General features: G+C 37.5%; 2 protein-coding genes across 4 annotated transcripts in view; one reads left to right on the forward strand and one right to left on the reverse strand.

The window, feature by feature from the left end:
• strn3 (striatin, calmodulin binding protein 3) overlaps positions 1 to 10,850 on the reverse strand; it is a 26,860-nt gene extending 16,010 nt beyond the window's left edge. The window contains exon 1 of one of the 2 annotated variants that reach the window (XM_057344783.1): positions 10,257 to 10,850. In XM_057344783.1, the coding sequence (XP_057200766.1) occupies positions 10,257 to 10,511 (255 nt within the window). In that variant the 5' untranslated portion in view covers positions 10,512 to 10,850. The remainder of the gene's footprint in view (positions 1 to 10,256) is intronic. The other variant, XM_057344782.1, reaches the window with a different exon arrangement.
• Positions 9,656 to 12,651, forward strand: ap4s1 (adaptor related protein complex 4 subunit sigma 1). Of its 2 annotated transcripts, XM_057344786.1 has the most exons (6): positions 9,658 to 9,835; positions 11,472 to 11,633; positions 11,849 to 11,935; positions 12,084 to 12,152; positions 12,251 to 12,262; positions 12,430 to 12,651. In XM_057344786.1, the coding sequence occupies exons 1-6, from the start codon at positions 9,764 to 9,766 to the stop codon at positions 12,556 to 12,558; spliced, it is 531 nt and encodes a 176-aa protein (XP_057200769.1). In that variant the 5' UTR covers positions 9,658 to 9,763; the 3' UTR covers positions 12,559 to 12,651. The 2 variants fall into 2 exon arrangements, with proteins under 2 accessions (XP_057200768.1, XP_057200769.1); XM_057344785.1 differs by having other exon boundaries at positions 9,656 to 9,835; positions 12,251 to 12,547.
• The last annotated feature ends 141 nt before the right edge of the window (positions 12,652 to 12,792 follow it).

Below are 12,792 nucleotides of genomic sequence, written 5' to 3' on the forward strand. Positions count from 1 at the left end.
CTCTGCAAGGGCACACAGATAACAGTGCTAAGCGATCATGTTTATTCAAGCGCTTTTTTGTGATAAACATTATAATCAAAGAAATTTAAAAGTTCTGTGAATCTAGAAGCGGAGACATTTTCATATCAGTTTTATTGAGTGTGCTCAAGATGCACTCACCGCATTTACAGCTCATTCTGCCATCAAATAACGTCAATCCGTCTTCGAGTTCCATGCATTTTAAATATTAAAATTTTGATATTTATTATTAAGTGATGGTTAACATACTGTATGTTGTTTTAGATCATTATCTACTATTTTATGCCTGCATTCGGCACTGCCGTCTGCATTTTCAGCATCGCGGCAATAAGAACACAATACAGTATGGTTACGCATGGCTCCAGTGAAATTATTATTATGCCACTTTGATATGACATAGTTTGCGTAAAACCTACCCGTTTTCCTCCTTCAAAACACCCCCACAACTCTTTCAAGTTGGTCATTTCTGAGCGTGCTGCAATTGGCACAAAGGAAACGCATGCTAGATCTGATCTAAAATTAAAACTGTTCCTGATACACTTTTAAAGACCATTATTAATCATTTTTTTCAAACATATTGTTTTAGTATGTAATTTAAAAGTTTTTTAAACGAAACATTAAAATGGAAGTCATTTAAATTATAACATTGTGTAATTTTTTCGTGTAATCGACTGTTGTTTTCAATGTCGACTAGTATGAGCTTACCGTTTAAATGACTAGTTGATTAGTCTCGCACATCCCTATTGAATACACGCAATCTTCCGGTCTCTCTGTGAAACCAACACGGAAGTGACTAAAATGCAATTCATTGACTGGCCGCTAGAGACTGGCTGCAAAACAGAGCAGAATCTCATTGAACCCCATGTTAAAATGGCCAACTTTACAGCACGAAAAACATGTTTACAGCCCGGTACAAAAAATGATTTTGGTCTGTATAGGTAATTTTACCCTTCATGACAACTGTGAGGAGGGTGATTTTTTTATAACTCTTTAACTTATATTAAGCCTTAAAATTCTGCAAAATAGTTGCGTGGCCACTTGAGTGACAAGTGGCTTCAGCCAACCGGGCGCCTCAGCTCCAACCACATCCTGCCTCTTTGCCCATTTACGAATATCCGGGAGTGACGCGCGATGTTTATAAATACAAAATTTATATGCACAATGCACAGACATATATTATGTAAACACAAATTTTAATTCTGGATGTGATTAACCGCAACTAATCATTTAACATCACTTATAATTGTACACCTGAAATTATAGACGTTATTACTGTATATTATATTATTATTAAATTATATAACGTCAAGATGTTGCTGAATTAAAAGGGCACAAAAATGAAAATTGATATAAACATGACATAAACGCAACAAATCATTATGAATTCATTCTTAGCGAAATTCAACTCTTTAATATGAAGCCTGACAGCTGTGGTTACTTTGAACTGTTGTCATGTGGAAAAGATCTAAGTGAAGACTTTTATTTTGTCTCATGGTTTAAAAAACAGCATACAGAATTGGAATGACATGAAAGTGACTAAACAACAACAACAGAGTTTTCATTTCAAGGGTGAACTATTCTTTTAAGAGTTCATCAGAGTGAAAAGAAGGCAAGTGTGGTTGGGTGGTCAGAGCCATTACGTTTTCAGTTGGAGCTCTCATAGAGACAGCTGTCTTTGCTTGTCTTCAGACCATGGACATTTTGGAAAAAGATGGCACACTGAGACTCTCTCTGCTCAAGAGTGCATCGTGTCTACGGCCCGAAAAGCAGAATGATTTATTATTTGACTGGAGAAAAATCTTAAATCTTACACTGATAAAAAAACAAAGCAAAAACAGACCACTATGTCATCTAAGGTAACATTTATTACTCATCATGAGGTGATGATATTCTTGAGAGAAGAAGTACATGCGTCAGGCAACCACATGCTTCCACGATCCACCCCAGCATTCATAGTTCTGGAATCGATGTGTGAGGTCACTCCAGTGATACGCCTCACAGGCATCCCGAGGGAAACTCAGTGAGATCACTGGCCTAAACTACAGCCTTACAAAGGAGCAAAGCAGTGGCTCGCCGGGCAAGAATAGCCCTTACCGACGCATGACACATTCCCCCGTACAGTCGTCAGATAACAGCTCACGGCACGAAAATATGTGGGTTAGAGAGAGAGGAATGGCATGTTAGAAGCAATAATGATCAAATAATTTTGATACGAGAGGATTATATCAAACTAAACATGCTAGTTGTTAGGCTGCTTGAGATTTTTAACGTTATGAAGATGTTGTCATTGAACAGGCCATTATTTAACAAGTACGGGTAACACTTTACAATAATGTAGTATTTAAAATGACAGTTCACACAAAAATGAAAATTCTGTCATCATTTACACACCCTTTTGTCATTTCAAACCTCTATGACTTACTTTCTTCCACAGAACCTAGAAGATAGTTTGAAAAATGTTGATAACTGGCACCCACTCACTTGCATTGGTTTTTTCTCTATAGAAGTGAATGGGTACTGGCGCTAAAAATATTTTCTTTTATGTACTGTCCCTTTAACATTAGTGAATGCATTCGCTAACATGAACTAACAATACTTCTACAGCATCTATTCATCTTAAAAATGAAAAGTTGTAACTGTTACCATGAGTTAATGCACAATAAATGAACAAACAGTTATTTGTTTTAACTAACATTAACAAAGATTAAAAATGCTGTTACGATGATGTTAGCAAATACAACTTTAAACCGTAAAGTGTTACCGGAACATGTAACATTATAGTTCAATTGATGCATGCATTGCCTCCAGGTAAATTATTAAAACCTTTTCCCTAGTTACTGTTAGAGGTTCAACGTAAACATTTGAAGTCATTTTCCGAGTACCTGCTTACTGAAGATTAATTATTTAAATAAGTTATAAACAGCACAAAACTGCAGCACTGGCTACAAGCGCAAGTGAGTCGACACTATCTGACTGAACAACCAATGGCAGATGGGGAAATCCTCTAAAAACATATTTCATTCTATGTACTATACAGATGTACATCACATACATAACAGATGACTACGTTTCAACCTGTCAAGCAAGTTTTAACGTATACATTTAATTAAATTTACTCTGCAGAACAGGTTCAAGTCATCTGCCCAAAATCTCAAGAAAGCAGCTGTACTAGTTGATTTAAAAAGTGTGTGAATCTGTGTTAGATTATAATCAAACTACCAAACGGTAGTAAGAATTCCCTCTTTATCATTACAGAGATCCAAAAATAATGAATGTCATTCAAAACCAGTATATGACTCTTTCCCTTCATGTAAACACAAAAGAGATTTTGAGAAATGCCTCGCTTTCACGTGTCATACTATGTTAGTTGTTGTTTGGTTACCAACATTCTTCAATATATCTTCTTTTGTGTTCTGCAAAAGAAAGTCATAAAGGTTTGGAATGACACAAGGGTGAGTAAATGATGAAAATTGGGTGAACTATCCCTTTAAGGCTTAATCACAGGGAGTGAACAGTCAGAGCATAAGTTTAAGGTTATATAGTTCAAGGGAGGCTAATTCCCATCTGCTTTTTCAATCTTGCTTCCTCTTTGTTAATCAAGGTCCTTTTTACGCTAACTTGCAAAACTTTGACTAAATTATCCCAAAAAATGCATGATGCTCATCGCAATTCACAGCAGTCCAGCAAAAATGTTTACAAGAAAGCTTAGCCTCTTTGCTGACACTGCAACTGTAAAATCTGACACACAACAAGCGAAACGTCATAACATACAGTACATATAATAATAAATGACTGAATCAAGGTTGCGTAGCTAGAACTAGTTTTTCCAAATATCTTCCTTTTAACACAACACGTCTTGTAGTAAAGTATTGTTCATTTACATTTCAACTACAATATCGTCACCAAACTGTGGCTCATACCATACACGTTTTCTGACTCTACTGAGATATCTTTAAATATTCCCAACACACCTACTCTTCTGTTCTTAATTTAAAGTAAAAGTTCAAGACTCATGAGTGCTATAACAAACAACCATACCGCTTGGAGCTATCAGATGACTACTTTTGTTTATCTCTGTAATGTGATATGTGCATTAAGACTTGAATATTAATGACATGACTCGGCATTAGTACAGCACTAAGCCATTAGTTATACACCTTACTCATTTCGGCCGGTTATGAGTAAACATCGATAATTCAAAGACTTCTGGACTAACCTGACTTAGACCTAGGGCTGGGCGATATGGCAAAAAAGTAAACTCGATAGTTTTTTTCTATATTGATCGATAACGATATTTATTTCGATATATATTTAATTACAAAACTGTATTTAAAATAATCCATTTTAAATACAGTTTATTAACAAAAGTTAACCTTTAACCAGTTAAAATTCAATTAAATGAATGCACTGTTGCAACACAGAGGATATTAGGCCATAAACAACCTGTACCAGTTCATTCAGTCTCATTTTGACTCAGTTGACTCGTTAAGTAAAGGGAGTGTTCCTTCAGTACATTCAACCAATGAAAGGGCTCCGTTACTGCGTACATTCGAACGCTATTGGCTCAGCACCTGCGCACATACATAACGCTGCAATAATGTCTTGCTCGAGTAGTGGGTTTTATTCAATGCATTCAGTGAACCTTAGTCTTTCAAAAAGACATCTCACATAAACTGTAGTACATTTCTTTAATCATGCAAGCATCTTACATACAAGGTTCAATATTTGAACGTGCACACAAACTCACTTCTTTACATCTCTAATCTGTACAGGGCAGCGCTGGTTTGTTTCATAAGCACCAGCTCATGTTAGCAGATATGTTAACGATGGATATATAAACGTTTGTGCTTGAGTTTCGAAGTAACTTGCTTGCAATTGCGCCTCAAGTTTGTTTTGTTTAACCGGCGATTGCGAAAAAAAAAATAAGACACTTGATAAACCGCGTGATGACAACTCGAGGTTAGTTTCACCTTTGTTTCCGCTTCCAGTCATGTTTTCCTCCTCATGTCGAGTTTTCTTTGCCAAGTGCAGTATGAAATGGACTTTGTACTTTGACGCGCATGCTAAAAGTTGCACGCTGACTGACTGTTGTTGCGTTTATTTCTGCTGTCTGTTAGACTGTAAGATTAATCCATATCGAGTCAAAATGCCAATAGTTTATCATCGTTTTTGAAATACATTCTATTAGGGCTGAAACGATTCCTCGAGTAACTCGAGTTATTCGAATACAAAAAATCATCGAGGCAATTTTTGTTGCCTCGAAGCCTCGTTTAATCCATTTAACTACAGTACACACGGAGCACTGCGCTTCCCCACGGACCGTTATTACTGACGCACAGCCCGCTAAACTCTATTCATGTTACAGGGCTCTCAAGTCTCATGCATTCACCGCGAGACACACGCATTTAAGTATGTTCACACGCTAACACGTATTTCTCATGCTGATAAATAACTGATAGCTTATAGGGCTGTGACGGTTGCCGTAACAACCGCACCACCGCGATGGTAAAGTGCCATGACGGTGGAGAACTGCCACCGGCGGTAGTGCACATCACTCTGACAAATATAGGTGTAATAAATATGAGAGTTGCGATAACGATTGCTAGTTGTAGCCTTTCAGTTGTGGATGGTTTTATTTAAAAGATTTTAAATTAACAGAAATTATTGGCATACGTTTCCGTTGGTGCGTTCGAGCGCAGGCCTGCACAGCGAAACCCAGGTTATTCTGCGGCTTCTGCAATGGATCTTATTGTGAAATGAACAGATACGTAAAATCAAAACTGGCTATGACCCGCTTGCTTAGTGTCGGAGCGCGCGCAGGTTTTGCCGCAGTTGCGGAGAGACATCTCTTCATTTGCGCTCCTGTGCACATCTTCTGAACGCGCATTTAGTGCAGCTGTACACATTTTAATCTGGACAATGTCAACAAGTAAGTTTCACATCAACGACGAGTCGGAAAAAGTAAAGTTTTTATGGTAATCTGAATAGGAAAGCCAAGGGTAGGTTTAAACAGTTTGTTTCAAATGGAATTGTTAAGGACTGTAAGGGTTAATACGCCACTGACTGAAGTCACTGCAACAAGAGCTTTTTTTATTTAACTTTAATCATTTAAGTTTTCATTATTTACTGATGTTTATTTAAATGTTTTATATGCTGTAGTGTGCCGTTTCACTGATGGATTTGCGCGTTAAACATTGACGGATGTTTCATCCTCATTTATTTAAGATATCATATTTCAATTATTTAACAATTTCAAGTATTTAAATAAGGTCTATATTTCTCTTCCACTCGTCATGTGGTTGCTACACGCAAATATAATAATATAAATATTATTTATATAAATAATATATATTTCTCAACCACCGCACCACCGCGGTCGATTTGTCTATTACCACCGCGGTGGTAAAAAAAAACTGCCACCGTCACAGCCCTAATAGCTTATTGAAATGGTGAACTGATATTTTACTTAGTTTTAGTCTATTTTTCGAGTGAAACTTGTTTTCCGGCTGCATTGAGTCCATCAAACTAGATGCGGACTAGTGGACACCGAATCCTGTTATTTACACATGTCATCTGTCTGGTCTGCGTGTCTGAGTGAATGAACTGCACAGTTTAACGTGCTACACGCGTGATGCTCATGAATTTGTCTGCTTCTGCGCTGAATGAGGACATGAACTTCACCTCCAGAGTTGCGCTGAGAGTTTATTTCACAAACATGTTATTGTTTGAGTGAAGAAACAGAAAAGATAAGAAAAAATAAGCGTCTTCTGACAACCTGCCAAAATAAAAGTCATAGGCTATTGTTTGAAATTATTATTTCCATTTTTATTCATGTTTCTTATTTATATATTTGTATTATATTGCATTTTGAATTTAATATGGCAATGGAATGTACTAAATGGGTTTAGTTTTCACAGATATTAATGTATGCTATTTCAGCAATAAAAACTAAGTGTTCTAAAAAGGAAACAAATTAGTTGTTTTACTCATTTTAAGAGACCTGTCTTATTTTCTATTGTATAATTAGTATTGCTTTTTAATAAAGAAAAGGTACTTATTATCCGAATACCCGATTAATCGATGGAAAAATCAGTAGAATACTCGATTAGTAAAAGAATCGATAGCTGCAGCCCTACATTCTATCGCGATTCGATATGATATCGTTTATCGGCACAGCCCTACTTAGACCTACATTTTAATTTGAGTGTTTAAAGCAGTGTTAAGTGCAGGCAGGTAATGTTAAAGAATACTGGTCTATTAAAACACAGCACTGCTTGTATCAGCAGACTGTGAAGACAGCTATTACACATATGGTCGGGAACAGCTGGCTGCTCACAGCCCTGAGCAAGACTCTGATGCTCGGTGGAAATCTCTGTCACCTACCTGATTTAAAGAGCGGCAGAACAGCATTTCAGCTGTGCGGACTGAACGCAGACACTAAAAATACTCTGGGTGCTGTGGGAGAAAAACAGCTGAATGAAGGGACCTTATGGGTTTAATAATAGCTTGTGAAGCAAAATGCCTATATCAACCAAACTCGCAGGCATGTCAAACTCATTAAACTTAAACAACATTAAAGAGCATTTAAGAAGCTAAACGGCATTCTGGTTGAGCTAAACTGAATGATAAACAAACAGCCATGATGTTAGGGGATGTATCCGTGTTAGGAGCTGTATCTATTAGTGAACACGTGTCTGAAAAATTGGTTAAAAAACAATGTTTTCATAAATATGCTTTTGTTCCTGGTTTCTACATACAGTAACTGTTTACAACCATTTTAAGTCATGCTTGAAGGAGTAGTTAACCCAAATATGAAATGTATCACCATGTTGAGCCATGTGTAAAAAGAAACAGAATTGTTCCTTTTGGCTGAGTAAGCCAAGAAAATGCTGTCATCATTTGTTTACCCTCACGTAAGTCAAAACATGTATATGACTCTTTCTTCTGTAGAAAACACAAAAGAAGATATTTTGAGAAATGTCTCAGGGGTTTTGTGTCCATACAATGGAAGTCAATGGGGCCTATTGTTGTTTGGTTACCAGCATTCTTCATAATATCTTCTTTAGTATTCTGCTGATTCTGAAGAAAGAAGTCATACAGGTTTGGAATGACATGAAGGCGAGTAAAGGATGAAATCATTTTCATTTTTGAGTGAACATCTCTTTAACATACAATTATTTCATTAATATATAAATATTAATTTTCGTATTTGAGTGAACTACTCCTTTAACATAAATAAAAAAAAACACAGAAAACTTTTATGCTGGTGGCTACAGAGATTCAATGAGTCATGACTCTGAAGATGGTGCTACAATGACCTACAAACCCTGAGCTAACCCACATAACCCAAATCAGCTCTGTTCCTGATGTGACTGTTTAGGACATCACTCCAAGCAGCGTTGCCTAGACGGACTGGCAAACTGACAAGAAGAGTTTCACATCAACTAGGGCCACACACTGTCATAAAGCAGCATTTAACTACAACCCATTAACTAACATTAGCCACATCTCCCACACATAGATGCCAATATAAATGTACGTACAGCACTGATAATGGACCCAAACTAGCGCTTATTTTTTCACGTTCAGTTACAAGGCAGCAGTTGAACATCTGAACCATGGAATGCGGAGCAGATAAACAAGACCAAACCCTTTTCTGAGAAAACCTGGATTGGTATGAATGTGGGAGAGCACAAGCTGACTGCTTTTGAATAATGACAGTGCCTGTTAGGTTTAAAGTGGGAGTCACTTTTAAACGTATGTCACCGGACAAGTTTGTACACGGGTGGTAAAAACACTCGATTCCTCCTAAGGGAAGAGTTACAGTGTTTACATAACGCAACCTCATGCCACAGGCCTTCCAGCTCCTTTCCCCATTCACTAAAGCTGGAGAGATTTAACACTCAGGAAAACATTGAAGTAAAAGGACCTACATTATTACTGCACTTAAATTCTCAGCTGTCAAAATCAACTACTGTCAAAACTAACCACCCAAACCGTCATGGAGCTCCATTATAAGGACACACATACTGATAAAAGACGTATAGCTTGAATGCAATGTTAGCTGCTTTACAAAACGTGTCTGCTAAATGCATACTTGTAAAATAGAGGAAAACTGCCACCTGAAGACATGCCTTTAGTGTCAAGAGGGCTATTTACAGCTTCTTGTTTGTTACACCTCAGGCAATCCAGAAATGCGACCAAATGTTGGTTGTTTTCGTATTATTTGGTATCTCTCAATCCCTGAGATTGTGTGTTTTAGTCACTCAGGAAAGACGTATAGTCTCCCATTCCACAACACTGTCCTAGAAGCTAAACTGAGGTGCTAATGGTCAAGCATAGAGATGACCGTACAACGTTGTAAAATAACCAGACTAGTGTCAAATAAATACGTATTCTATTTTTATTCTAGAAAACAATGTTAGAAATAAAAATACGCGCAAAACTAAAGCAACGGCATTAACGTTAGCTGTGGAACTAGCCAACAGCTTGGCTGTTAACGAAAAAGCTCGACCAGCTTAACGTTACATTTATAAATTGTGCTTTAGACAATCGTCACTTCCGTGTGTTGTGTACTTGATGTCACAAAATATCAAAAATACTGTACATTACAGTGGGGTGTTAAAGCGAGTGTGCTAATAGGCTGAATCGATACAAGAAGAGACCCATACGGACGCCATGTTGACCAAAGCAAAATGGCAGAACAAGAGAACAGTTGACAAAGTCTGCTGGCTTTCATTGACAGATGCTTTTTCATGGCACGATAAACACTAAACAACAACAACAACAACTATCAAATCCGGTTCTGTGTTCATGGGTAAGATCATACTGAATCCATCGTGCCCGCTGTCGGTGAATATCGTTGGTGAATCGATGTCATGTTAGCTTAGCTTAGCCCATCTAGACATGCTAAACCAATGTATAGTACGGTACAAGGGCCCCGTCGCGTACCATGTAGACAGCTTATTTAATTGTAATGGTAACTTTCTAGTTAGTTTAGTGTGGACGATGGCAATATAGAAAGGAAAATGAAGAGAAAGCGTTCAAGTTAACTTAGTCGCGTCGCTAGCAGTGCGGGATGGGGCGGACAGGAAGCTCACAGGATCTTTGGTATTTATTAGTAAATGAAGGACTGTGCTTAAAAAGCACGATTTAGATACCTACAATAAACTTGTTTGCGATTATTGCATCGACACGTGGTTTCTGACATGTGTTTCCGCAGATCTAAGGTTCTGTACCTGAAGTTCGGCCCTTTCCACTTCCCAATGCGCTCTCTCCATCTCGAAACGGGCCCATTCGTGCTGGATGTAGTGTAAAATCCCCGGGATAGTGTACTGCTGGGGCCTTGGCATCTCGTCTTGCTGTTGTTGGACCATCGGGGCCCCTCCAGAGCTGCCCATCTGGGGATTAATGCTGTTGTTGCCCTGTTGCGGTGCGGGCTGCTGCTGTCTCTGGGCGGCCATTCCTCCTCCTCCGCCGGGCTGTTCATCCATATTTAAAAATAGGAAAGTCCTGCTAGAAGTCACCGATTGTTTCCCCTCAACCCTCCCTTATTCACCGTTCGCGTAGCGATACGATGTCGCCCTGCCCCCCACGAAGTAGGCTGGCACCTGAGCGGGGTGGTACGGTGTTTTGGGTTTGTGTCAGCGCACGGATTTGCCGGCCGCCATTAGTTCGATCCCTAGATGTGAGTCTCCTAACTGCGGGGGTGAGTGAGGGAGGACTGGCGCGCACTGCATGATGGGACGCGTTCACCCAACCCTGCCTCATCCGAACACAGGACCGACGGGAAGACACGGGGAATGCGTGCGTGTGTGGCGAATAAATCGGAGATTATTTCTATTTTAAGTTTACTTTAGTATAACTTTAGTATAAATTAATTCAGACAGAAATGTATGTATACACGTAGGAATAAAAAACATTTTAGTCATAAAAAGGGCATAATACAATTTTTGGCTTGAATTTATTTCTACATTTACATAAACATGCATTTAATGTACTAGTTTACATTTTATTTGTATTCATTTATACATTTATCTATGTATTTATTTATTCATTTTTTCGTCCTCTACAGTTTCTGAACCTGATAATATAATCAGGCATAAAAAAGCAGTATTTATACTCTATATACAGAATAAATAATTTATAATTATATACAGAACAATGACCTGAAACCTAAAATGTGATGTCTTGAAATTTGCTTCTGTACAAATAAAACGCCAAACCCGTAGCAATTTTATTTATTGATTTATTTTGTTTTGCAACATTAAATTAGGATTTTATGGTAGTGTTTTAAATTGTGGTAACTATGGTATTTTTGTGGAAACTACAAAGGGAATGGGAGTGCATAAATTCATGCATAAAAATAACTTATTTGAAGTTAACAAGACAAGTGATTATCGTTACTTACTGTTACAGCTGCAATCTAATGACTTGAGTATTTTTCTTTTCAGTGGAGAACATTCTTCTGGTTCACTATGATCAAGTTCCTTCTGATGGTCAATAAGCAGGGCCAGACGCGCCTGTCTAAGTATTATGAACCAGTAGACATTGGGAAGAGAGCAGCTCTTGAAGCTGATGTGGTCAGGGGATGTCTCTCCCGGAGGAAGGAAGAGGTCAGTTTCCTATTGGCTTTCAGTTTAATGGTTAACCACACAACTTTATTGCACTAGTCTGGTATATGGGGTGTGATATAATCTAAACAAGACTGATAGCTTAATGGTTATGCATGTATTGTTGATCCCACTGGGAATTTAGTGGTAAATATAGCAACATCAAACAGTCTATATATTACTATACATTTGTATTTCTCTTGTTTTTGTTTCCTCAGTGTTCATTTGTGGAGTATAAAGACTACAAGCTGGTATATCGTCAGTATGCAGCTCTTTTTATTGTTGTTGGGATCACTGAAAATGAGGTTAGATATTCATGTTTCTGGTGACAACTGATAAATAGGCTAAAAATTCTGATAAATCAGAATTGTTTTGTGATTATTAAGGTGTCAATAAAAGTATTTGGTTCAAATGCTACAATTAGATGAAAACTCTTCTGTTCCTATTACACAGAACGAACTCTCAATTTATGAGCTCATGCACAACTTTGTTGAAGTGTTAGACAAGTACTTCAGTCGTGTGGTGAGTATTGGCAGTTACAGCAACTTTCATGAGAAAATGTATAATCAGGTATTTTTACATAAAATTTACTGATGTTATCTGTACCCTTCTCTTGACAGAGTGAACTGGACGTATCCTTTACAAGAGAAATGACACATAAGGCATTAAACAAACTTGCTGACAGTGTTATTTATCAGTTTTATTTACAACAAAGTTTGTTTGATAGGAATAGGATTGATAGGAATTGTGGCATGAGTTTATACATTCATTAGTGTTTAATTTCTTAAAGCAAACTCAGATAATGTTTCATTTAGATAAAGTGCACATTATACTTGATGAAATGATCCTGAATGGACACATTGTGGAGACAAATAAGAACCGAATACTGGCACCGCTTCTCGCCCTGGACAAGATGGTTGAAAGCTGATAAAATTACATTTCTTCATTGTTCAGCAAGAATATTTCACACTAAACTAAACCAATTATTTGCATTATTCCATTAAATTGTTTTTATCATTGATGTCCTGTAATAAATGCATTGCATAAATCATCCTCTTAAAAGGATTCACCCAAAAATAAAAATCTCATTCACCCTCATGTTGTTTAAAAACGGTATGATCAAAATATCTTTTGTGTGAAAGTCATACAGGTTTGCAATAAC

Source organism: Triplophysa rosa, linkage group LG10, assembly GCF_024868665.1.
Source record: "Triplophysa rosa linkage group LG10, Trosa_1v2, whole genome shotgun sequence".
Taxonomy (NCBI): Eukaryota; Metazoa; Chordata; class Actinopteri; order Cypriniformes; family Nemacheilidae; genus Triplophysa; species Triplophysa rosa.